The sequence below is a fragment of the Salvelinus sp. IW2-2015 genome, unplaced genomic scaffold, assembly GCF_002910315.2.
Source record: "Salvelinus sp. IW2-2015 unplaced genomic scaffold, ASM291031v2 Un_scaffold5174, whole genome shotgun sequence".
Classification (NCBI taxonomy): domain Eukaryota; kingdom Metazoa; phylum Chordata; class Actinopteri; order Salmoniformes; family Salmonidae; genus Salvelinus; species Salvelinus sp. IW2-2015.
The window spans coordinates 1-27558 of NW_019946440.1; the positions used below are offsets into that span (position 1 = coordinate 1).

General features: G+C 44.8%; 1 protein-coding gene and 1 pseudogene across 1 annotated transcript; one reads left to right on the forward strand and one right to left on the reverse strand.

Moving 5' to 3' along the window:
• Positions 1 to 8911: 8911 nt before the first annotated feature.
• On the reverse strand, positions 8912 to 15875 carry LOC112078033 (uncharacterized; annotated as a pseudogene).
• A 3204-nt stretch (positions 15876 to 19079) lies between these two features.
• On the forward strand, positions 19080 to 26216 carry LOC112078032 (uncharacterized). Its single transcript, XM_024144396.2, has 4 exons — positions 19080 to 19523; positions 23978 to 24120; positions 24486 to 24597; positions 24793 to 26216. Exons 1-4 carry the CDS (start codon positions 19247 to 19249, stop codon positions 25179 to 25181), a joined length of 921 nt encoding a protein of 306 aa, XP_024000164.1. The 5' UTR covers positions 19080 to 19246; the 3' UTR covers positions 25182 to 26216.
• The last annotated feature ends 1342 nt before the right edge of the window (positions 26217 to 27558 follow it).

Consider the following 27558-nt stretch of genomic DNA (forward strand, 5'->3'; position numbering starts at 1 on the left):
AAAGGATAGGAAGGGACGAGCATGAAGAGAATAGAGTATAAGGAAGGCGCAGGAGGAATCGTCAGACGAGAGGTTAGATCTCAAAGGGGGGGGCCACCAGACAGGAGATGGCCTCAGTCAGTGGATCATCAATCGCTCTACTTGCAAGCTTGACGATGTATGTGAGGGTATACTTCCGTAGGAAAACGTTCCGATGACGCTCTCTATTAGGGACTGAGAGGAGGTGGCTACAACAGACTATGTAGCCACTCAGGTACGCACTTAATCTCAGCACACTCTTCACTTACTGTAATAGGGTTGGAGAGCCAAGAGACATTAACTTCCAGTCAGTTGGAGAGCACGGCGCTCAACAGGCTAACATCGCACGCACCATACTGACGTAACTTACTGTTACAGATAGAGAGATGAATAGATGGATTCGATCTATGTGTATACATTTATACCAAGTAGTTCTTACTACCGAGGTTCTCACAGATTCTTGATCAAAACTCCATGGGCCAGACTCAACGTCACTCATAAGTGGACCGACTCGCACGAGATTAAGTGCTTCAAGTAAAGATTAAAGGTTGAGACGAGTCTGCGTCTCTCACATGGGTAGGCAGACCAATTCCATAAAAATTGAAGATCGTATAGGAGAAAGCCTGCCTCCAGTGTTTGCTTAGAAATTCTAGGGAAATAAGGAGGCCTGCGTCTTGGTGACGATAGCGTACGTGTAGGTATGTACGGCAGGACCAACTCGGAAAGATAGGTAGGTTAGCAAGCCCATGTAACGCTTTGTAGGTTACACAGTAAAACACTTGAATCAGCCTTGCCTTAAAGGAAGCCAGTGTAGGGAGGCTAGCACTGGAGTATATGATCAAATTCTTTGGTTTCTAGTCAGGATTCTAGCAGCCGTATTTAGCACTAACTGAAGTTTATTTAGTGCTTTATCCGGGTAGCCGGAAAGTAGAGCATTGCAGTAGTCTACCTAGAAGTAACAAGCAATGGATTAATTGTTCTGCATCATTTTTTGAGAGAAGTTTCTGGATTTTTGCAATGTTACGTAGATGTAAAAAAAGCTGTCTTGAAACAGTCTTGATTGTTTGGTCAAAGAGAGATCAGGGTCAGAGTAACGCCGAGGTCCTTCCAGTTTTATTTGAGACGACTTTACAACATCAAGATTAATTGTGCGATTCAACAGAAGATCTCTTTGTTTCTTGGACCTAGAACAGCATCTTTGTTTTGTCGCGAGTTTAAAGTAGAACGTTTTCAGCGCATCCATTCCTTATGTTGAAACACAGGCTTCTTAGCGAGGGAATTTTGGGCTTCACATGTTTCATTGAAATGTACAGCTGTGTGTCATCCGCCATAGCAGTGAAAGTTAACATTATGTTTTCGAATGATATCCCCAAGAGGTAAAATATATAGTGAAAACAATAGTGGTCTTAAAACGGAACCTTGAGGAACACCGAATGTACAGTTTGATTTGTCAGGGACAACCATTCACAGAGACAAACTGATATTCTTTCCGACAGATAAGATCTAACCAGGCCAGAATTTTCCGTGTAGACCAATTTGGGTTTCCAATCTCTCCAAAAGAATGTGGTGATCGATGGTATCAAAGGCAGCACTAAGGTCTAGTAGCACGAGGACAGATGCAGGAGCCTCGGTCTGACGCCATTAAAAGGTCATTTACCACCTTCACAAGTGAGAGTCTAGGTGCTATGATGGCGGTCTAAAACCAGACGGAAGCATTTCGTATACATTATTTGTCTTCAGGAGCGCAGTGAGTTGCACATGAAGCAGCTCTTACATGAAGCGCAGCTTTACACTCTTGGGTAGCAGAATTACTTTGGCTTCCCTCCAGGGAGGAGAAAATTTTCCTCAAGGCTCAGATTAAAATATGACAGATATGAGTGGCTTATAGAGTCAGCTACAATCCTCAGTAGCTTTCCATCTAAATTGTCAATGCAGGAGGTTTGTCATCATTGATCGATAACAATAATTTTTCCACTTCCACACTAACTTTACAAATTCTAACTAGCACTGCTTTCTTTCATTATTCGTTTTTTTTAATGCATGAATAAATTGCTCATGTTTGTTGTAGGCATTTCCTGCCTAAGTTTTGCCCTATTGCAATGAAATAATCATTAAGAATATTGGCAACATCAAATGGTTTTGTGATGAATAAGCGATCTGATTCGATGAAGATGGAGTTGAATTGTGTCTTTCTGCCCTAATTTAATTTACAGTATGCAAGTTTTTTTTCCATAATTATTTTTATCATTGATCTTGGCTTCATAATAAAGTTTATTTTTCTTTAGTAACATAAATTTCTCAATATGCAGTAAAGCAAGCCTGTCAGATGTGCAGCCAGACTTATTGAGCCACTCCTTTTTGCCCCATCTTTCTCAACCATACAGTTTTTAAATTCCTATCAATCAATGGAGCCTTAACAGTTCTAACAGTCTTAACAGTTGCAATGTTTATCAATAATTGGAAGAAGCAATTTCATAAATTCCTCAAGTGCAGGCATCTGGATGCTCCTCATTAATCACATCAGACAACAAATATTTTTAACATCCACATAAGTGGTCACAGAAAATATTTTGTATTATCTGTTATACACTATTTTTTAGGCCCAGGCTGGTGGAACTTTGGCTTTCCTGGATATAGCCGCTCTCAACAGTGGATTGGGCAGCAATTACAGCTGCAAGTCTCTTGGGGTATGTCTCTATAAGCTTGGCACATCTAGCCACTGGGATATTTGCCCATTCTTCAAGGCAAAACTGCTTCGGCTCCTTCAAGTTGGGTGGGTTCCACTCGTGCACAGCAATCTTTAAGTCATACTACAGATTCTCAATTGGATTGAGGTCTGGGATTTGACTAGGCCATTCCAAGACATTTAAATGTTTCCCCTTAAACGACTCGAGTGTTGCTTTAGCAATATGCATAGGGTAATTGTCCTGCTCGAAGGTGAACCTCTGTCCCAGTCTCAAATATCTGGAAGACAAACAGGTTTCCCTCGAGATATTCCTTGTATTTAGCGCCATCCATCATTCCTTCAAATTTGACCAGTTTCCCAGTCCCTGCCGATAAAAMACATCACCACAGCATGATGCTGCCACCACCATGCTTCCCTGTGGGGATGRTGTTCTCGGGGTGATGAGAGGTGTTGGGTTTGTGCCAGACATAGCGTTTTCCTTRAWGGTCAAATAGCTACATTTTAGTCTCATCTGACCAGGGTACCTTCTTTCATATGTTTGGGGAGTCTCCCACATGCCTTTTGGCGATCACCAAACGTGTTTGCTTATTTTTTTCTTWAAGCAATGGCTTTCTTCTGGCCACTCTTCCGTAAAGCCCAGCTCTGTGGAGTGTACAACTTAAAGTGGTCCAATGGACAGATACTCCAATCTCCGCTGTGGAGCTTTGCAGTTCCTTCAGGGTTATCTTTGGTCTTTTTGTTGAGGTTTCAGTAGGTTTCAGACTTTGCCTCCTCCTGTGTCCCTCAGTCTTCTTCTCTTGGCCATGCAGCACTGAATAATATGGCGCCTCTTCGCCAACAAAGCCAAGCTTCTCCTCTTGGCCTTTTTCCCCCAATTTTCCCACAGGGTGAAGCCAACCCTCTCCGCCCACTTGGCGCGGAACGCCTTGACAAACTCATCAAGAATTTCCCCACCTTTGACCCCGTTCCAGGTCAGCCAAACGATACTGAGATGTTCGTAGCTGACATAGCGGATGCATTGGATGGCTACCCAAACGCTACGGGTTCTGACAGGGTTTACCTGTTGAAGTTAACGTCGAATAGACACGTGGCGAGGTTAATTTGTCTACAGCAACACGTGCTAAAYGACTACGCTAAACTTGCCACAGCTTTGAAATTAGAATTCAGTGCTTCTGCGACTCGCAAACACGTAGCTCACTGGCTAACACTATAAATCAAGCTCGGAAAGAACACCCACAAGCTTACGATCATAGGGCTTTGTTCTAGCTTACTTTGCCTACTCACTGAAACAGGAATGGAACTGTTACCATTCAAAAATGTTTCTGTTGAACATCTATCCACACTTCATTGCCTACTTGAGCCCTACAGCCCACGTTGGCTTGCCTATCTTACAACTCAGAGAGCTTGAAGCACAGCTTTTGGGCATCAAAAGCTCGCCAGCCTGAGAGCCCTGACAACTCGGTTTTGAAGTTTGACCAGGAGCACTCACTCCAGTTGGGGGTGCATTATCAGGTATTGGAGCGTTGAGAGATGAGCACAACAACGGTTTCTCCACACGAATCCAATAACCACCGTGTCGAAATAACTGTAAAGTACGTCGCCATTGAAACGACTACCGCTACAATCGACCTGTTCGCTACGTTCCTGCACCCAACCAAAACAAGTGTCAGAGCACAAGAGTAACAAGGGTTAAAGGACGATCAAAAAGTAGACCAATGTTTTTAGAAGCGCACTTATGTGAAGAACTAAAGCGAGAATTATTTTCGAAAAGGGTAAAAGATAAGTCACAAGGATAGACGGGGAATTGCCGGACACCAGGTCGCAGGAATTGACACCCTTAGCAAGTTAAAAATCAAATTTCTCCACTCGAGACCTATCCAGGGCCGCTCGATCAAGAAACAAGCCCACAGGCTGTGTCTATAGCCTCTGATACAAGGTTGCGAAGAAAAGGTCAAAAGCGTCGCTAAAACAAAGCCCACTCAAAATCAGAAGTCAATCTGTTTTCACCTTGAACAGAAATGGCACATCACGTCGTTGCGAATGACCACTCCACTTTGTGGGGATGTGTCCACTAAACGTGAACTGCTAAACGACCATACCAGGAAATAGTCCTGGAGGACTGCTTAACCTGTCATGTGCTAATTGATTCGGGCACGGACATATCGCTCACCTCTCAACATTGTTCAATGATCTCAAAATGGCTTTGAAGCAAACTAATGTGCAACGCTGTACGAGGCGGCAGAGAAGAAAACAAATCTAGTTGTAAACTTCCCTGAGAACAGAGAGGAGTGGACAGGCTAGTAGGATATTTAGAGAAATTTTAGATATTAGGCAATGTCAGGAATCTCCAGAACAGTCTTCTGATGGTTAACACACATGCCACTAATAAATAGAACCATCCATTCCTTCAGGAGGAAAGTTATTAGAAGTCATGAACCATGATCACACCGCGTACGACTGATTGAGTGCTTAGWGAGTACTTCCGTCGTGATGTTAGCTCCTCCATAGATAACATAGCTATGAAAGGGACTCCTTCATATCTATCACCACTACAATGGTGTAAGACACATTGACGTGTAGTAAAACTACTACAGGTCCACCTAAACAGGTCTTGAGGTCGACATCAATTCTTACCGACCTCCATGCATTGACCTGGAAATGATCTGATGACTTCACTCATTCTGAACAGGTTGTAGCCTACCCGGATACTTGGTTTCTTTCCCTTGGTATGTACGCTCGTGTAAGCACAAACAATGGAACATATAATGAGGATTTATGCTCGGATCACTTAAGGGTCCGAACAAAATACCAGCCTTAGTAAAGTTGAAAATGTACTCTTAGGCCTTTTGACTCTACAGCTACAGTACTCACCAGTTCTCCACAGAGGTCCATAGGTCATCCAAGGTAGACTGCCCAAAGCTGGTGCCTTCCAGCTGTAGACTTATCATGTAGTTATCAACTTAGGATACGCCCCAAGCAACACACCGCAAATTAGGAACACCCTAGATATGACAATAGACAATGCCATGATAGGGTCAGACCTTATACATATATAGAATACAGTTCAATTAGATGATTTTGGTTTGATAACTATATTTTGTATATCTTTTGGTTTTGCTTTAATTTCTTTTAGTTTTATTTCCATTGACACTTAAGAAGTGATAGAGTCATAAACAAGTTCCCCATACAACCATAGCTTAGTGCCACAACACCACTCATTTGGGAAGAAATGTAATTATGTATTTCATGAGTGTGTGTGCGTTGTTAACATCTGCCTAAGTTACTGCATAGATCCACCAGCCTGGACGACGGGTCCGGAACGGCGATCCCAATCCAGACAGCCGCTGCCCATCCTTGTAGTGGCCTGCTCCATTTGCAGAAATCCTACCCGGGTCGACCACCAGAGGGGGACTGCAACGGCGATCACCAACTGGACATCCACCGCCCAACCTTGTGGTGAACTGCTCCGCTCTCAGAGAGCCTACCAAGTTCAACCACCAGAAGGGGACTGCAACGATGATCCAGAACCAGGACATCACGTGGTCATTATTTTTATGTTGGTTTGCAATTTGCAGGATAATCACAAGATTGAACCCACCAGAGGGGGACTGTCACGACGTGGCCCTTTTGGGTGTATATCGTGGCTCCCCCTCTCACTCTCTCTCCCACATCAGGTTTTACAACGGTCATAAATTCCTGGTAGAAACTCTCAGTGTGAAGGGAGAGCCTACGGAGAACAAATACAATATCCTTGCCAAAACTCCTAATCTCCAAAATGGGAGAATTAAACAATATTTATATTTTTGAGAATGTGGGAATGGTCCATGGACACTTAAGGGACAGTCATGTCGAGTGGGTTTCATTTGGTGATCTCATGAAGGACAGGAAACACACATTACTGTGTCTTTGGATGTGTACACTTCTCAATTATGGGGTTTACATCTAAATGTTGTGAAATGTATATGATTACATATTAATCTATTTGTGAAAAGATGAAATGTGATGTTAGCCTTCTAAATGAGAGTGCGTGTTTTCATATTAAGTTTAACTAGTCAGTGGCCAAGCCCTCGTGAGCACAGCCATGACACAGCGTCATGGAACGCCCCCTTTTCTACAGAGTATAAAACCACTTCCGACAAAATGTACATTAGATCAGAAAACATGAAGCGGTAGCTACATGTTGAAATGGTTAACTTCTCTAGGGTAGGGGGCAGCATTGGGAATTTTGGATGAAAAGCGTGCCCAAATCAAACTGCCTGCTACTCAGCCATGAAGGTAGACTATGCATATAATTAGTAATTTTGGATAGAAAACACTCCAACTGCTTTGAATGATGTCTGTGAGTATAACAGAACTAATATGGCAGGCAAAAACCTGAGAAAAAATTCAACCAGGAAGTGGGAAATCTGAGGTTTGTAGTTTTCAACTCTTTGCCTATCGAATACACAGTGTCTATGGGTCATGTTGCACTTCCTAGAGCTTCCACTACATGTCAACAGTCTTTAGAACATTGTTTGATGCTTCTACTGTGAAATGGGGGCGATGAGAGGGGATTGAGTCAGAGGTCTGCCAGAGGCCATGAGCGTTCACGTAGTTAGCTTGCGTTCCATTGCATTTCTGAAGACAAAGGAATTCTCCGGTTGGAACATTATTGAAGATGTTAAAAACATCCTGAAGATTGATTCTATGATTGACATGTTTCTACGGACTGTAACGGAACTTTTTGACTTTGTCTGCACCTAGTGATCGCGCCTCATAAATTTTGATTACTGGGCTAAACGCGCGAACAAAAAGTAGGTATTTGGACATAAATGATGAACATTATCGAACAAAACAAACATTTATTGTGGAACTGGGATTCCTGGGAGTGCATCTTGATGAAGTCATCAAAGGTAATGAATATTTATAATGCTTATTCTGACCTCTGTTGAACTACACAACATGGCGGATATCTGTTTGGGTTGTTGGGCTCTGAGCGCGTGTACTCAGATTATTGCATGTGCTTTTTCCGTAAAGTTTTTTCGAAATCTGACACAGCGTTGCATTAAGAAGAAGTGGATTCTAAAATTCCTTGCATAACAGTTGTATGTTTATTTATGAGTATTTCTGTAAATTCATTGGCTCTGCAAAATCACCGGATGTTTTGGAACTACTGAACATAACGCGCCAATGTAAATTCATTTACCAAACAAAACATACATGTATTGTGTAACATGAAGTTCTATGAGTGTCATCTGATGAAGATCATCAAAGTTAGTGATTAATTTTATCTCTATTTCTGTTTTGTGACTCCTCTCTTTTGGCTGGAAAAATGGCTGTGTTTTTCTGTGACTTGGCTCTGACCTAACATAATCGTTTGGTGTGCTTCGTCGTAAAGCCTTTTTGAAATCGGACATGTGGCTGGATATACAACAAGTGTATCTTTAAAATGGTGTAAAATACTTGTATGTTTGAGAATTTTAATTATGGGATTTCTGTTGTTTTGATTTGGCGCACTGCAGTTTCACTGGCTGTTGACGGGGTGGGACGCTACTGTCCCACATACCCTGGTGAGGTTAAGAAATACAGCTCTCCCAAAGGACAAGGCCAGAGAACGTTGGAGATCATTCCCACGTTGAAATGGCAATTAAATCTACAAACTAAAGAACAAAACATACACTCGGAAATATGTAAATTGCTATTTATTTTAGAATGTGCGGGTGTTCATGTTCAAAGTATTAACAATTTCTATGAGTGTAGTTATCCTCTATGAGTTTCCGCTCTTGAGCGGTCCCCACCCCTTTCCTTTGTCTACCAAGCCGTCATATCAGTTTTGTCCTTGTATCATCTAGTAACCAAGTGTATGAACTATTTGTGTGTGTTTATGTAATTCTGTGATTGATTAAGTTAGTTAGTAAATAAATAATTAAGCCAAATGTATATATCGCTTATACATGATTCTATGCTAGTGTTCGTGCAGATATCCAAGGGTTTGCGACGTTCAGTAATGAGACTGATGAGGGCAAAATTCATTAATAAGCAACTGTTTTGATAAGATATGAAAATATCTGAAGTTATATTCCGGAAAATGAAACTCTAAACATGTTCCCGTGGTACCCCGACTTCCTAGTTAATTAAGTTACATGTTTAGTTTAATCGCAAAATGAAATTACACAGAATTTATAATATACAGTCTTCACATTTAATGATAGTCAACGACACGACATACTCATTCATGGGTTTTTCTTTATTTTTACTATTTTCTACACTGTAGAATAATGATGAAGACATCAAAAACTATGAAATAACACATATGGAATCATGTAGCAACCAAAAAAGTGTTAACATACCTTTTGGTTTGTTTATCTTTGAGATTCAACGTAGCCACCCTTTACAACGATGACAGCTTTGCACACTATTGGCACTCTCTCAACCAGCTTCATGGGTAGTCACCTGGAATGCATTTCAATTAACAGGTGTGCCTTATTAAAAGTTAATTGTGAATTTCTTTCCTTCTTAATGCATTTGAACCAATCAGCTGTGTTGTGACAAGGTGGGGGTATACAGAAGATAGCCCATTTGGTAAAAGACCAAGTCCATATTATGGCAAGAACAGCTCAAATAAGCAAAGAGAAACGACCGTCCATCATTACTTTAAGACATGAACGTCAGTCAATTCGGCACATTTCAAGAACTTTGAAAGTTTCTTCAAGTGGCAGTCGAAAAAACCATCAAGCCCTATGATGAAACTGGCTCTCATGAGAACCGCCACAGGAAAGAAAGACTCAGAGTTACATCTGCTTCAAAGGATAGGTTCATTAGAGTTACCTGCCTCAGAAATTGCAGCCCAAATAAAATGCTTCACAGAGTTCAAACAACAGACACATCTCAACATCAACTGTTCAGAGGAGACTGTGCGAATGAGGTCTTCATGGTCGAATTGCTGCAAAGAAACCATCACTAAAGGACAACAATAGAATAAGAGACTTGCTTGGGCCAAGAAACATGAGCAATGGACATTAGAACGGTGGAATCTGTCCTTCTTCGTGAGACGCAGAATAGGTGAACGGATGATCTACACATGAGTGGTTCCCACGTAAAGCATGGAGGAGGAGGTGTGATGGTGCTTTGCTGGTGAAACTGTATGTGATTTATTTTGAATTCTAGGCACACTTAACCAGCATGGCTACCACAGCATTCTGCAGCGATACACCATCCCATCTGGTTTGCGCTTAGTGGGACTATCATTTGTTTTTCAAAAGGATAATGATCCAACACACCTCCAGGCTGTGTAAGGGCTTTTTGACCAAGAAGGAGAGTGATGGAGTACTGCATCAGATGACCTGGCCTCCACAATCACCTGACATAAACGCAATTGAGACGGTTTGGGATGAGTTGGACTGCAGAGTGAAGGAAAATCAGCCAACAATTGCTCAGCATATGTGGGATCTCCTTCAAGACTGCTGGAAAAGCATTCCAGGTGAAGCTGGTTTGTTACTAAATGATTCCATATGTGTTATTTCATAGTTTTGATGTCTTCACTATAATTCTACAATGTAGAAAATAGTAAAAATAAAACCCTTGAATGAGTAGATGTGTCCAAACGTTTGACTGGTACTGTATATATTTTTTTAACAAATTCATTTCAGGAGATCCGGCCTGTGTTTGCGCTGGTGYGACTTCAGATGGTCCAGTTGTTTGAAGCGGAGTCCACATACAGCGCAGCAGTACGGTCTCTCCCCAGTGTGGATACGCTGGTGCACCTTCAAATTGTCTGCCCGAGTGAAGCGCTTGTCACACATGGTGCAGCGGTGAGGTTTCTCCTGTGTGTGAATGCGCTGATGCAGTTTGAGGTTCCAAAGCCGATTGAACTTGTTCCCACAGATGGAGCAGCAGTAGGGCTTGTCTGTCGTCTGGCTGCACTTGTGCCTCTTCAGGTCAGAGAAGGAAGTGAAGCCCTTGCYGCATTGGCTRCAGAGGTGGAGTCCCTCGGCCTGGTGGRCCCGCTGGTGGACCTTGAGGTTGCAGGCCTGGGTGAAGATCTTACCGCACTGGGTGCGCGAGTATGGAGGTCCAGACCCTGACCCTGTGCTCAACCCTCTACCCATTTCGTGTTTCTGCTTGTGGGCCTTGAGGAAACGGAGTCTGGGAAGGTCTTGGTGCATTGATTGCAGGCGTGACACCTCCCTCCTCCTCCTCCTCCTCCTCCTTTTCCCTGCTCTTGTGAATGATCGCTGAGGTTAAAGAGTGTCCAAAGTTGCCAGCAGCACCATACAGGCTCTCTGTGTTGTTGTTGTGGGCTGAGCTTCCAGAGTGGATGGGGTTAGCACCCTGTGGCCAGCTCTGCTACCCAACTCCGGCACACCGTGTTCGGGTACAAGACACTGGAGTCCTGCAGGTACCCCTCCTCGTTTATCAACAGGCAGTTCCGTTCTCCACCTCTGGGTGGGGGATGGCGTTGGCGATCCCACCTGCTCCCTCTGGCTCTGATGGGGGTCAGGCATCTGGGGCGATGGTGTGTCTCCCCCCTCAGACCCCCCAAGTTCACTTGGTAGTGACCCGCAGCTCCGTAGCTCAGTGCCCCCAGACGAGACGGAGAACCAGGAAACCTATCCAGCCCTTCTATGTCTACAAGATGGCCGCCACCACCACTACCGTCGCAACCAGACTTCTCAAAGCGCCCACCAGTTCCTTCATGCTGTAACGAGGGCGGTAGAGAGGGTCGGTGGGGTCCCCTGCGTCTCCCTCGGGGCCCGGAGGTTTAGGCCCCTGGTCTAGACCAGACCCCCAGTCAGCCTGGCACTGCTGCAGCTCCTGCTCACTGAACTCTTACTGGGCCCGAGACGTCCGAACCATCGGCCCCTGAAAAACACAGGAGACATGAGGCATTGGCAATAGTAGAAACGGTAGTAGAGTAACTAACGCTCAATTTGAACTTAAAGTTTCAAGTTGACAACATATTAGAAGCTACTCTCCTTATCATTCTCATCATCAAATAAAAGTAGGCTATTGTCTGTGTTATATTTGTGGTAAACTCCTCAACTCACCGTCCAGGCAGACACCATCTCTCCCGTAACTCAGTGTTGTGGAGAGGCTCCTCTTTCAGCAGACTGTCCAGCTTCTGACCTCCGACCTCTGTGGACTGGAAGAGGAAATGAATGAGTCGATTCTGACTAAATTATGGATGAACTGACAGTGACTGAACAGAGCTGACATGATGGTCCCCTATTCTTCCTGACAATCAGTTTCATCTGTTCTGTACAATATAGTTCTAAACGAACATTCCGTAACACTGGTGTTAAGTCAGTCCCCTACCTACCTCAGAGGTTCTCCTAGGGCTGGTGGCCTCAGCCTCCTCCGATCATGGAAGGCTGTTTCCCGGCCACACCCCCACAGCTGCTCCACTCCTCCCCTGGTACTTCTCCTGCTTCAGGCCACGCCCCCTCTCCACACCTGGCCACAGGTAAAACAAAGAGAACATTTCATTGCAAGTAAAAGGAAAGGCCTAGATTGAAACAACAGACTGAGCAGATCAGAGTGCGATGACGGGTAAGTGTAAAAATGTCTCCTGAATAGAAACCAAGTAAAAGTACCTATAAATGTTATTTGTTCTTTTGAGAACCATGAGTCAGTCAGCAGTAGTGAGCGTTCTGGAGTTGAGCCAGACCAGGGTGAAGTAGCGCTCTGAAGTTGAGCCAGACCAGGGTGAAGTAGCGCTCTGAAGTTGAGCCAGACAGGGTGATGTAGCGCTCTGAAGTTGAGCCAGACCGGGTGATGTAGCGCTGAAGTTGAGCCAGACCAGGGTGAGTAGGCGGTGATGTAGCGCTCTGAAGTTGAGCCAGACCAGGGTGATGTAGCGCTCTGAAGTTGAGCCAGACCAGGGTGAAGTAGCGCTCTGAAGTTGAGCCAGACCAGGGTGAAGTAGCGTTCTGAAGTTGAGCAGACAGGTGATGTAGCGCTCTGAAGTTGAGCCAGACCAGGTGATGTAGCGCTCTGAAGTTGAGCCAGACCAGGGTGAAGTACCTGCGACTACAGGTGTGGTAGACATTCAGAGATGATTTTGGACCGGTAGGAAAAAGTTGATTCCTGCTTTTTGGCCAACCCGTACGTTGTGTCAGGTTGGGTGAAGGCACAACTGGGAGCGGTTACATCTGTGAAAGTTTTGAGAAGTGGAATTGTATAGAGTTTTTGTGCATCCTCCGCCCAAAGGCAGGGGCCGCTGCGCATCACACGTTTCAACCTGTGTTGTGCTTTGCTCTCTGGAGCAGGACACCCCTCAAAGGAGTGACCAGTAGGGTGGCGTTGAGTGCAGAGGTGGATCAGATGAAAAGGAATACTCTTAGTGTTTGTGACGCCCGCCTTTTGGTGAGTTGTAGACCCGGTGGCTATGGCGAGACTGAGAATACTGTCTGTCTTGTTGAGCTTTGAAACAGATTTTCTACCTGATAAAGGTCAGGTTAGGTTACATTTGATATTCTGTGAGGGCCCATGTTCCGAACTGCTATGGTGCTGTAGGTGTCAAGGATTTGGACATTGCAGCAGTGTGTAGAAGGGAGATCCCACAATGTGAGAAGTGTGCAGGAGGGTATAGTCAGACAGAGTGTAATGAAGGGATAGAAGAACACTGCGTGTCAACTCTGGGGACCCCCATCAGCTTGGGATCCCAAGTGCCCTGTGAGAGAGACGGGTTGAGATTGCCAAAGTTCAAAAGGGACAAAATGTTTCCTATGCTGAGGCAGTGAAAAGAGTAGAGGATAGCCCAAGGATACCCCCCCCCCCCCCATCCTCCGAGGCCGACAGCCAGGTGGAGGATCTTTTAGGGCCAAAGTAGTGGGATGGGGTGGTGGGTTTCTGGAGATAGTGTATAGGTGGAGTGTTAGATGGTGGTGCAATTTAAGATATTCCCCTTCCTCTTTTCCCTTTTTTTTGTGATCAAAATCTGCAATCTGCACTCCGACCTGCGAACGGCAGCAATCTAGTCTGCCGGAAAAACACACGAAGAAGAAGTAGTAAAAGGAAAGGAAAGCAACATTGTGGATAATGGAGTCTCCTCACATCAGATAAAGTAAAGGAAACATGTTTATTAAGATGCCACCACCAATTCAACTGTCTGGTCAGTGATCACCAAATTATGGATGCTACACATTACAGCAGCCCCACTAGAGAGTGATTCCTTCATATATACACTGATAGTAGAAAACATTAGGAACACCTGATCCTTCTATGATCAGGTGACATTCCATACTTACAAAAACCATATTTCTCTCAAATTTTGTGAACAAATCTGTTTACGGTCGCTGATAGTGAGCATTTCCACCTGACAGGTGTGGCATATCAAGAAGCTGATTAAACAGCATGATCATTACATAAGTGCACATTGTGTTGGGGACAATAAAAGGCCACTAAAATCTGGAGTTTTGTCACACAACACAATGCCACAGATTAGCATGCCAGGAATGTCCACCAGAGCTGTCGCCAGATAAATGTAATGTTAATTTCTCTACCATAAGCAGTTTTTGAGAATTTGGCAGTACATCCAACYGGCCACACAACCACAGACCAGGCACCCTGACAGCTGATGAAACTGTGGGTATGCACAACCAAAGAATTTCTGAACAAATTGTCAGAAACCATCTCAGGGAATCTCATCTGCGTGCTCGTCGTCCTCACCAGGGTCTTGACCTGACTGCAGTTTGGCATCGTAACCGACTTCAGTGGGCAAATGCTCACATTCGATGGCCACTGGCACACTGGAGAACCATACTCTTTCAACTGTACTGGGCAGATGGCAGACAGCGTGCATGTCGTTGTGTGGGCGAGCGTTTTGCTGATCAAACGTTGTGAACAGAGTGCCCCATGGTGGCGGTGGGGTTATGTATTGGCAGGATAAGCTAAAGACAACGAACACAATTGCATTTTATCGATGGCAATTTGAATGCAGAGATACCGTGATAAGATTCTGAGGTCCATTGTCGTGCCATTCATCCGCCGCCGTCACCTCATGTTTCAGTATGATAATGCTCGGCCCCATGTCGCAAGGATCTTTACACAATTAATGGAAGCTGAAAATGTCCAAGTTCTTTTATGACCTGCATACTCAGTTATGCCACCCATTGAGCATGTGTGGGATGCTCTGGATCGGCGTGTGTACGACATTGTGTTCCATTTCCCACCAATATTCTGAAAATTTGCGCAGCCATTTTCTGAGGAGTGGGACAACATTCCACAGGCCACAATCAACAGCCTGATTAACTCTATGTGAAGGTTGTGTATCACACTGCATGAGGCAAATGGTGGTCACACCAGATAATGACTGGTTTTCTGATCCATGCCCCTACCTTTTTTGTATGGTATCTGTAACCAACAAATGCATATCTGTATTCCCAGTCATGTGAAATCCATAGATTAGTGCCTAATGAATTGATTTCAATTGACTGATTTCCTTATGTTTACTGTAACTCAGCAATATCTTTGAAATTGTTGCAGGTTGCGTTTATATTTTTGTTGAGTAGATATATTGTCTTTAAAAGTCTCTCACTCCTCACCTGTCTGTGAGGTTCCAGAGCTTGTCTCCACGTCAGCTCTCCCACAGTCCGCACACTTCCCCCTCTGGCCTCCCTCTCTATCCCTCTCCTTGCGACTGTCCTCCGACCACTGCAGCCGCTTCTTCAGCGACTCGACCTGCTCCCGGCTCCGGAACACCTCTTCCAGGAAGCTATCCTCCACCAGCCTGGTGATCTCGTATATGGCTGACTTTAGGACCGTCTCCATGACCCCGGAGAGCTGAGACTGGAAGGTTACGATGGCTTCAGACATCATGGCAAACTGTCTACGTGTAGCTAGCTACAGTTATGAGATCGTAAAGTTTACCTACTTTTGTTCAGGTTGGTCAGTGTTACGATCCAGTCTATCAAAATGATATGAAGCTAGCTAATTAGCTAAACTTAGCAGAAAAGATACTGGTAACTAAACCTCTTTTGCATCCACCAATAACTGTCCTATTGCAATTGTTTTATCATTTTGAGATATAAGCTGTAGCACTTACTGTATTTGAGGCTATTCTAATAAATATAAATACCAGATGTATTGAGAGAAAGTAAGGCTATGGTAGTTGGCATGCTACTTAGCTAGACAGGCAACACAAAAAGCATCCATAAAAACAGTCGAACTTCCGGAAACAAACCAACGGGTTGGGTAGTGGGACAATCTACATCGGGAACGCTCTTTACTGGAGTAAAAAGACAACCTTTATTTAAGCAATAGCTTTGTATGTTACACGTTTACTGTTATTGACGTTCAAAATATAATTCAGCTTTTATTATACATTAGGATACAGAYACTTACAGTATTTGTGTACATTGTTATATATATATAGTTATTACATCACACGAACATTGTACAAAACCAAACAATATACAAATATGACAAACCATTTTGACAAATACTGTGGACAGTTCTTTGATAAATTGCTATTTATACCTTTCAGGGATGATAAATAATATTCTAAATAAATTAGAAAAATATTGAAACATTTTTTTTTTTTTTACCCATGAACTTCTTTTAATAGATGAAACATTTTCCCAATAAAATGAAAAAAATCAAATTCATGTATTGACAGTCACTTCGCATGTATGTAAAATAAAAAAGATAAAATGAGGTAATGCTTACAGGTTTACCCATTTTATTTCTAATGTATATTTTCATATCTGCCCAAAATATTTTGCTATGCAAACAATAACAAAATAAATGCCCTATAGTCTAATTTTCCAATTCACAAAAACTACACTTATTTTCTACATTAATTGCATATTTAGAAATAAGACTATTACAATGATAACATCTGTGAAGAATCTTGTAAGAAACGTCTCATACTTTATTAGTTATCAAATAACTATGTGGATTATGTGAAATTGGAACTCAGAAAAATACGACGTCAATTCATGCCGTCAGTGATCTTCAGGTCAGAGCTCTATAAAGAGGCCCGAGTTGGAATTCCGAGTTGAATGACCGTTCAAATCGATTTTCAAAGTCGGAGCTCGTTTTTTATTTCTTCTTCGATGAGGTTTAACGGAGGTTGGCATCCAATATGTTGCATTACCGCCACTTACTAGACTGGAGTACAACTCCTTTATACTTTGCTTGAAAATAACAATAAAAAACAACCCTACTCCACTATTTAAATCTATTTAKTCCTACCTCATGCCAACAACATGAAAGGGACATCACCACTTAACACACCCTGTAACTCTTCTGATGTCAAGTCTCGCACACCCAAATGCTTCTCTGCAGCTGCCACCACAAACTCAATTTTCTGYGAYTTACGTTCCTTCCCTGCAGTACAGTTGATAACCATTACTATAAATCCAATCTTACTGAAACGTATATCACTTGTTGGTTTATTCCTCTGTACTGGTACATATCTACTAGTCACACCACTCCTCTCAGGATCCCTCCCCCTTGACCCATCTTCCTCTACTTTCTTCACTGCCTCAGCATACGACAACTTATGCACTACTCTAACCCTGGAAACCTCAACCTGCCTCTCTCGCACGGGACATTTCTGATCCCCAGCCCCATGGGCACCACTACTTTCCCCAATGCTACACATTCCTCTGTCTCATGCCCTTCTGCACCCTTCTCACACCTAGGAACCTCCCTCCTACACACTGCTGCCACATGCCCATAAGCTTGAAACCTGTAACAACGTAATGAATTCGGTACAAAAGCTCGTATATATATATATATATATATATACAAAAACTTGTATATCCTAACATCACTTTTGTCGGGCAAAGACTTAACATCACTTAACATCAAATCTCAAAAGAACAGACAATGACGCTTCTGTTTCACCACCCTGTCTGTGTCGCACCAAACAACGAGCATCTTCCCCTTCAGTTGGTCAACTTTTACATTTACTGCCACCCCAGTAATCACTCCTTTCAATAGCCYCATTTTCTTGAGAGCGAAACAATTCAAATGTCTTGCCCCCATTCGTTTAACGCCGACCTCCTTCTCCTTCTGACCAACATAAACACAAACAATTATCACAAGACCACTTCTGGTTACCCTCACCGATTCCACAGTACCCAACTCTGATTTCACCCACCCTGAAACCAGAAATGGAACAGACAAAGGGGCAAGGGTCCACTTTTCCCCACAACTTCACCCCTACTGTCACAGACTCATCTCTATCCTGACCCTCTGTGAAAGCCTCGGGGTCCGAGAACTACACCACACCTACCACCTCCGATACTACATTCACTTCCATTTCTACTCCTGTCTTCAGTTCACTCTGCTTACACTTTCTACCATTCTTCTTTAACAAACCTTCTCCCCATTTTTAACCGACCCAAGCTCACCATCTTCCTCCCTCCCTCTCAGACCTCCTCTCTCTTTTTCCCTCCCCCGTATTCCAAGTATAAGACTCCTTATGACAATACTGCACTTCTCCTGACACACACATATATATATACACATACATACATATTTTTCTTGATTTCTCAAGGGACGCCATTTAAACCGGCTGTCACAATATCCGTACAATCAGCACAAACCCCTCGGGATGTAGCGCTCAACAGTGCATCCCACTTTTAATGCAGCTGCTTGGTCTTGACGGTATTCTTTATCAAACGCTACCACGACACTTTTCAATTTCAAACAAGCGCGCTCGCAAAAAAACGCCTCCACTACTCTCTCTACCCCCACCTCGTCTTTTTCCGAGTTCCCTGTTATTTTGAAAGCACTGAAGTCCCCAGTTGTTTTTTAACGAGACAATAGTCCACGCACGCTGCCAAATGAAGATGCACTTTGAAAAATTGTTGCAAGGGTAAACTTCCTGTTTATAATTTCTCTGATTAAATTGTTGTTACATTTCTTATCTAATATATCGACGCCATTAATTTCTACATTATCACCAATGAAAAGCTTGATCGATCCTTCGGWAAATTTACAGAAAAATATACACTGGAGCGGTTTATCCCGCCCTCCACTCAGTACGTTACACTATGCATTGTGCGCAGAGTTCCATTGCCTTTTTGTACACAACATCCATTGAATTATTAAAATGTTTGTCGCTGAGGCAGATTTGTTCCCCATCACTCACAGAAGAACATATTGGCCGTGTACCAGAGTATCAAAACTGCAAAGTATCATGGATACATTTCCTGACTAATCTACAAAATATAATTAGCCGTTATTTATGATGCAAGGTGATTTGTAGATCAGTCAGCCTGCAGTTACTTTGTGGCTCTCGAAAACGGCTATCGTAGCTGCTCCCTCTGAGTGCTAGTGCGCATGTGATGTTAGTCAGTATAAACCGGATACAAACGGCCAACCCGGATATGGACCGTCCATGAGTCGGCGTATGCGAACGTGGGTAGGTTGCGTAAAACAACGGTCGGCCATCTTGCACTCAGTCTCCATTTAATRTCATACCTCAGTGGTCCACAGAGGAAAGAGAAACCATGATGTCAYGGACATAGGCCGACAATTCTGATCAATCCTGTACATTACATTGGAAATAATAATCGAAAGTGTGGGGTGAAGCTGGTTGCCGCCAACATGTCGAAAGAATGTTTTCAAACCCAGTTCGCCTTTGTTATGGAGAGTGTATTGAAGACTGCAGTCACYGAGACAACGAAACTTTTTGAAACAACTATTGMGGAACTGCGAGCCGAAATATCYAGAATAAAAGAAGAGAACRAGGACCTCAAATCGAGGCTTCGATCCCTCGAAAATGTGAAGATATCGACGGGTGAAAGTGAACGCCAAACCGCAGAGCCTGGACCGAGTCAAAGAACATCACGTATCGGCAAACGTGACATTGGCGTTCAATGCGGTGAGTAGAAAACGGGTGTATTCATTCCGCCACACAATTTATAATGGTTTTACAACAAACGATTTTCTATTTGACAAATTCAGGTAGTTCCCGCCCCGTTTGTTTCCGAAACATTTTGCAACAGAATCCGCGGAATGAATACGCTCCTGGACTAGTTATCAAAGCTACTTTCAAATTAACAAACATCCTAATAGCCTAGATATTTGGCTGAGCATGAAGGCTCRACGCTGAGAATATTTCCCCAAACTGATTAATGTATACGTTTTAATTTGTATACACCTTTTTTGGAACGTAACCAGTAAACTCTACATCAGGCTAATAGCGTGAGAACTCAACATGTCAGGTGTATGTTACAAGCGGATATGAAGCCTAGTCAGTGTATGGAGAAGTTGGAGGCGAAACTAGCCAGACACTTCAGAGGATGTGGGCTGCTTGGCCTGGATAGTGGCGAGAAGCAACGGGCGGTACAGGRGGGAGGCGACTCCAAGTCGATAATCACGTAATAATAAGGAATTCCCCTCGACCACAAATGGGTGGAACCCAACATTCGTCCCTACTGATCACTGCTGTGTTGTTCGATGTACATGTAGCCAGGTCAAAAATCCCGACCTACAATTCACAAGGGGTGGCAGGTAGCYTAGCGGTTAAGARCGTTGGGCCAGGAACCGAAATGTCGCTGTACAGTTCACACAGGGCGGCTAAGAGCGTTGGACCAGGAACCGAAATGTCGCTGATTCGAATCCCCGACCCTGCAAAGTGTTACAAATCTACCGTTTTTATTTTCTTCTCCCCTTGACCAAGGAAGGCTGCACCTCTGATTCAGAGGGGTTGGGTTAAATGCGGAAGACACATTTCAGTTTATTTGCGCAACAGACTCCCYTTTGCTTCCCTTTCATTTTCCCAATGCACTCACATAGGGAAATAGAGTTTGCGAGAAAGGCCTGTGGCTTCAGGCTAGTCGTTGTAGGGGGACGCGGTGTCCATGTAGGCTACACATAGCTGTGTGTGTGGAAAACATTGAATCACAGGTCAGACGTTTAACTTGTTTAGTACTGTCCGTTTGGAACTCCACTCACTGCTTGCAGCTGTATAGTCCGTTTTGGTGTTGTTGATCTTGGCTAGCATTATAAAAACCAGRGCCTGTCATTTCCAATGGGAGGAAATGAATCACAGTGGGCAGAACAAGCACTGGGGAGTGCAGAGCCTTGCACCAGCTAGTGAGATCCTATAGAGTCCCACAGTGGAGGTGTCAATGATRGACTGGCCATCTGGAGCACCAGGAGTTTCCCCAGTGGGCCCACTTGRCAGTTGGGGCCKATRCAACAATATAAATAACCCCAGCCCCTGCTTAAATAAAATTAACAAAGTGCTGTGTGTCTGATTGGCCCAGGCGAGTGGGCTGCTGGCCCACTGCCACTGTGATTGGGTATTACATCTGTTAGCCTCTCTCTCCCAGCCAATTACTTTTTGTCCAGTCCATTTTCTGACTTTACCTGGGCCCCGCCCCTTTCCCATCTCTGTTAAGTGGTGACATTTGGATAAATAGTGCAGTGGAGCAAGATGGACAAACAGAGAAAATGTAAAGGTGGTGCTGAAAAGCGGAGAGAGAAGTGGTTGAAGTCCCTTTAGGATGATGAAGCCAAATATTTAAAAATAACAAATGATTCATTTGGCGCGGTTACCAGTCAATCATCTCATCCAGTCAATCACCCTCATCTTTTGGAAATCCAGATGAGGGTCTGTATGTTGATGTCCTTCTCACCGTGCAAGATCAGAAAAACATCACCGCTACTGCACGGGTCAAGGCACRAGGATACATTGAGGGGTTTCTGAAGTATGAAACAATACTTACAGMTCAGATATTCYTCAGAATATTTCAGGTCACCTCACCAGTCACAAAATATCATCAAACAAGTGGAATGGACATTCTGTCTGCGCATCGTATGGCAGTGTCTACAGAGGAGCAGCTGAAAGGAACGGAAAGAGATTTTGAAAAAGTCAAGGCAGCCTTGACAAGAGCTGTTCATCTTGCAAGGACCGTCMAGTGTGTTGCTACCGTATTCTTAGTCAGTACAACCTATTGACTGACGCATACCACATCCTGGGCCTCGCTTACAAGTTCTTACTTACCCTGTCAGTAACCCGGGTAGCTTGCGAGTGGAGCTTCTATACTCTGAAATTCATCAATCGAATGCTCAGGAGCACTCTATCTCAACAGCACCCGGAGGTTTTTATGCTCATGGCTACTGAGTGAGATGTTTTAATAGCCCTGGACAGTGACCTGTTGTAGATGGCACTGCTGAGAGAAGTGAGCTGCTGCAGAAATTGCTCATTTAAGGAGGTAGGAAATATGTTTATTTCAATTTTGTTCTAGGACTTGCCTACTCACCAGTCTTTTCACCAACAAATGTCTTTGTGTATTATTTATTTTAATGGTCAGATGGTTCCAGAGATTCTTGCCACCTTGCTGCCAGTGYCATTGTGCCAATATGTGCTCCTTCYAGCCAGCCGCCTCCTAAGAGCCACACGTTCCCCTTGTTCTATTTTACATATATTTTACTAAAGATCTTGTTTACATAAAGTTTTGTTTCGGTGGTGGTGTATTGCTGGWGGGGTTTTGGTGGGCTGGTCTGAGTCAAAGTCCAGGGCCATTTTTTTCATTCCCAGTCCATCCCTGGGAGGTGTCATCATACCCATAAAACCTACCGCACAAATAGAGAAATGTTTTCAGATTTAATAAAAACTTAAAATAAGGCCTGTGTTTTGTCAGTCCTCGCTTGCTATTATGACAATCGAATTCATCAATACAAATAATGTTTTGAAATTTACTTTTGCTTTCAACAGCATTTCAAACAAAACAAAATAACTATTAACTATAGCCATTGAATTCTACTATGTCAATATACCATGCATTAGAGGGAAATATACACGCTCTATAACGCCCTTCAAGCCAATCATAAAAGAGTATTCAATAATGCCATGGAGAAATAAGAATTTGTCAGGCAGACAGTGGAACACCTTTTTTTGGTAGAAARAATACACTTAAGCTTAATTTCTATTTATCTGCTTCTAACTTCTGAAATGTGATAGGCCCATGTTTTCATGAGCTGAAATAAAAKATCCCAGAAATGTTCCAATATGCACAAAAAGTGTATTCTTCTCTAATTTTGTGTACAAACTGGTTTACATCGCTGTTAGTGAGCATTTCTCATTTGCCAAGATAATCCATCCACCTGACAGGTGTGGCATATCAAGAAACTGGGGACAATAAAGGCCACTCTAAAATGTGCAGTTTTGTCACAATGCCACAGATGTCTCAGGTTTTGAGGGAGCGTGCAATTGGCATGCAGACTGCAGGAATATTCACCAGAGCTGTTGCCAGAGAATTGAATGTTCATTTCGCTACCATAAGCTGCCTCCAACATTGTTTTAGAAAATTTGGCAGTACGTCCAACCGAAGACCACGTGTAACCATGCCAGCCCAGGACCTCCACATCTAGCTTCTTCACTTGTGGGATTGTCTGAGACCAGCTACCCGGATAGCTGATGAAACCGAGGAGTATTTCTGTCTGTAATAAAGCCCTTTGTGGGGRAAAACTAATTCTTATTTGCTGGGCCTGGCTCCCCAGTGGGTGAGCCTACACCCTACCAGGCCCACCCATGGCTGCAACCCTGTCAAGTCATGTGAAATCCATAGATAAGGGCCCAATGAATTTATTTCAACTGACTGATTTCCTTATAAACTGTAACTCACCTAAATCGTTGAAATTGTTGCATGTTGCGTTTATATTTTTGTTCAGTGTATGTATAGATATTCATATACAAAATCACTTTAAATGAAATTAGTCCTTGACCTAGTCACCTCAAACCAACTTTGGATTGTTCAGAGGGTAGGGACAAACAAAAAATAAATATATATTTTACCTTCATTTCGGTGTCACTTTTTTTKGGGACTTCTAGTTTCAATGGCTCCTTGAAAACACCCACAGATGAATATGAGAAAAATTCAAGTCAAAACATCCTTTAAGTTTCTCATTCTCATCAATATATATTTATAAACTACTGGACAGATGTGCATGCCACTTTCACGTGACAGCGATAGTAGCAGTAGTATTGAAAGTAGTAGCAGTAGTATTGATAGTAGTAGCAGTAGTGTTGATAGTAGTAGCAGTAGTGTTGATAGTAGTAGCAGTAGTATTGATAGTAGTAGCAGTAGTATTGATAGCAGTAGTGTTGATAGTAGTAGCAGTAGACACATTAGACTTATGATTATGGGCTTGGATTTCTAGCTAACAGTTGTAGGATTTCTTTCAAAGGTCTATAGACTACAATATTACACAGAAGAAAATGTGGTTTTGAGAGGTGTGGTCGATAGGTACGGTGTGTTGCAACACATACTGTTCTGTCAGGCTTATGTCCTAACCACTCTCTCTCCCCCGATCTGTTATTTCCAGTTCTGACAGCGCATGCTTTGCCTCGGGCTGGGGAGCGGCACCTGCGGGAGGCGGACCAGGGAATGGAGCTGCACCGGGGGGCCTACGATGAGGAGGGCAACCCACAGACTGCCTTAGTGCTGATCAAACAGGAGGTGGACTGGGTAAGACAGTCCCCACCTAGCCTGAGTCCCCGATCTGTTTGGGTCAGCGCTATCAAGGATCGTTGGGACGCCCCTTTCTAAGGGGTTTAGGTAGGGGTTTAGATTTCAACTTCAACGGAGTAGGGAAGTCCTAAAGATCCCGGAKAGCACGGACCGATCTGTTTTCTGTCTTGCCAATACATCCACCTCTCTACTCAACCTATTTTTGTTGACCCCAGAGAAAAGGAAACACCTGTACACTGCACTTGCTGGAATCTTCTTCTTTTTATTTAGACTTACGTACATCGGCCTAACAGCCTTTGTCAGAGTTTTTGTTGACACTAATATAGCCTGTTGTTGTTGCCATTGTCCCCCCCCTTCCCCAGGAGGCAGACTATTCTGATGACTACTCCCCCGGGTACATACTGCTGAAGAAGGAGGGGGGAGATCCCCCGACTCTGGTCCGCAGACAACCTCTCAGAGAGTTACCAGGCAGAGGTAGGAACTAGGGAGAMCTGCTTCTGAATCACACATCTTATTACAATGTATTAAAGAGTATTGGGATGAGAACCAGGCTCTAATAATATCTATAATAATCTATCCACTGTTATTCTGTCTTTTGTTCTTTCTTTCTCTCCCTTTCAACTTTCCCCTCTACCTTTCTCCATCCTGTCAATCTCACTCCCTCTGTAGCCCTGGGCCCACCTGGAGCCGTCAGGGCCCTGGTCAACCGTTACACCCAGGAAAGGCCTCCCACCAACCCAGTCTACGTCAGCAGAGGCCCCCCTCCAGGGAGATCCAGACACCCAGGAGGTCCCCCAGGCTCTCAGCCCATCCCAGCCCAGGACCAGAGAGGTTACCAGTGGCAGTGCAGGCCAGGACCCTGGAGCAGAACAGCAGTCGCTGGTAATACCAGCAGCAGAGCCTCCATCAACATTACACCAGACAGCATCTCCTCAATCAGCAGCCACTATCCAGTCTACATCAACTGTCCTGTCTACTGTAATGGCCCAGTCCACGGTAACTATCTGTCAAAAGAAACTGTCCAAACGACCACAGCGGTCCAGTCGACGTACCGGTGAAATCGACAGCAGCATTGTCAGAGCGCCCGCCACCTGTCCTCTCCGGGTTACCCAGAACCCCTCTTCAGGATACACAGCCCAGCTCCGTACCCCCCGTCCTCCTCGATCATCACCATCACAGTCTCACACAGACGTTCTACCTGTAGCTCGTCCAATAGCAGTGCCCTCAATACAACCAGCTAGGCCTACAGCTGTACCTGATGGACCACCGGCCGCACCACCAACACAACCGCAACCGCCTACAGTTTTGGAGAAGGACGGTGTTGCCACGGAAACATCGCTAACACCACCGGTCCAGTCCGCTCCGTCTCCGACTGTGTTGACAGAACCTGCCGGCCCCCCTGAGAAGCAGCGTCGTTGGTCACTGAGCATGTGCAACGCTCCTCCACTGTGCCACGACCGAAGTCACCTGCTGTCCCAGAGAGGAGTGTCTGATGAAGCCCCTGTACAGCTGTCAGCCCCTGCTGTAACTACACCCTCACCCTCTGGCCCCTTTCAAATGTCTAAGACACAGTTTTTAGCTCAGTTGTCAGTAGTACCCCGAGTATGTGCTCCACCGAGGCTGGAGAAGACAAGGGGGGGGAAAAAGAGGGGCAGGAAGATGAGGGCGAGAGGCTTTCCCCCCTCCCTGCCACATCTACGGAAGCTGTGATGACAAGGACTGTCGCTACGGAGACGACCCCCGCCAGCGAGAATAAGGAGGAGATTGTTGTCCAGGTAGGCGGCAAGCAAAAGTCAAGTCGACGTGAAGCGCTCCTCTCCGGTCTCCGCCTCCGCTTAAGCCCCGCCCCAGGACAGTACCCCATCTCCAGTGGTTGCTAAGAAACCCAGAGGAGAGAGAACCGCCCCTATAGACCATGACTACTCAAAGTGATGCAGAATGGAGAAGAAAAGTCCAGGGAATCACACGTTGACCAGGATGTAGTAGAGGACACCGCTGAAGGTAGGACGGCTGACGACAAGTCTAGTGGACAAGGAAGTAGTAACCAGTCATGATTGAGGAAGAGGGAGGAGCTAACACTGATGTGACCTCTCCGACCAGACAGTCACCTATTGTTGGAGGTGTGTCCAAATCCAAGAAGAGAAGCATGACCTGGGTGCAGGCTCAGAGACTATTGCCCTAGCCCAGGCTAAGAGGAGTAGGTCAAAGGTCACCAAGGCCTCACAGAGAGGTCTGAGGTCAGAGCTAAGAGGCTTGGTCACACAGACACAGTTTCTGCCTTCTAACCCCAGCGCCGCCGGTCATACAGACCCGCCCTCAAGCTGCCTCCAGTCCACGCCGCACCAGCCCTCGCCAGGTTACAGGGACAACACAAGCCCTCCTCCTGCCACCCCTCCTCCACCACAGCCTCACCCCTTCAAGGTCACTTCCACCACCCCTCGTCGCGAAGACCTCGTTCTGCGGCCGTGGAGCTTTACATTTGAAACGGTCTCCCTCCACCCCTCAACCCATCCCCTTCATTGTCACTGTCAGCCCTCGCGCCAATTCAAAAAGTCCCCCCAGTGCCCACTGACTTTCCAGCAGGCGCGCCGATACCGCCAATCACAACCGATGTGGTCGCCACCGGGACCGCTCCAACAGTCTCCCCAGGTTCCACGGTTCCACGGAAACGCCTCGCCAAGAACCAGTGTGCAGACTGCGGTCGGTCCTGAGCAGCGCCGCTGCTTTAGAGAGTCACGCCTCCCTCCACTCAGGGAAGCGCCCGTTCGCCTGCTCTGCCTGCGGCAAGGACTTCCCCACCTCAAGGGCCTCAACCGCCACGCCCGCGTCCATGGCGAACAGCGGGGCCACCAGTGTGCAGCAGTGCAGCAAGACTTTCGTCTACCGCTTCGGCCTGACTAAGCATGAGCAGGTGGTCCACTGGGCGTGCGTCCGTTCGTCTGCCCGATCTGTGACAAACGCTTAATTACACAGCGTGACCTGGAGGCTCATATCCGCGTTCAACACGGAGAGAAACCATTTGCCTGCTCCCTCTGTGTGAAGCGGTTCAAGAGGCGTGTGGAGCTGAATGTTCACCTGATGTGGCATAACGGGGAAAGAGACACTGGTCTCGTACTGCGGGAAGGGATTTCTGGATTACAATAATCTGAAGAACCACAAATGTCCACACTGGGGAGAAGCCTTACACTTGCTCCGAGTGTGGCAAGCGCTTCAAACAGACTGGTATCTGAAGAAACACCTGAAGACTGTACACAAAGACCGATAGAGGGCAGGGGACAAATATTTCAGTGACATCCTATTCCCTATATAGTGCACCTCTTTTGACCAGAAACAGTGGCAGTCCCTTGTAAAGTAGTGCACTAGATAGGGTGTCATAGGAGCTTTGAGGGGAATAGTTCTTTCTCCATTTGCTGTGAATTTCAAAACCAGCCATGT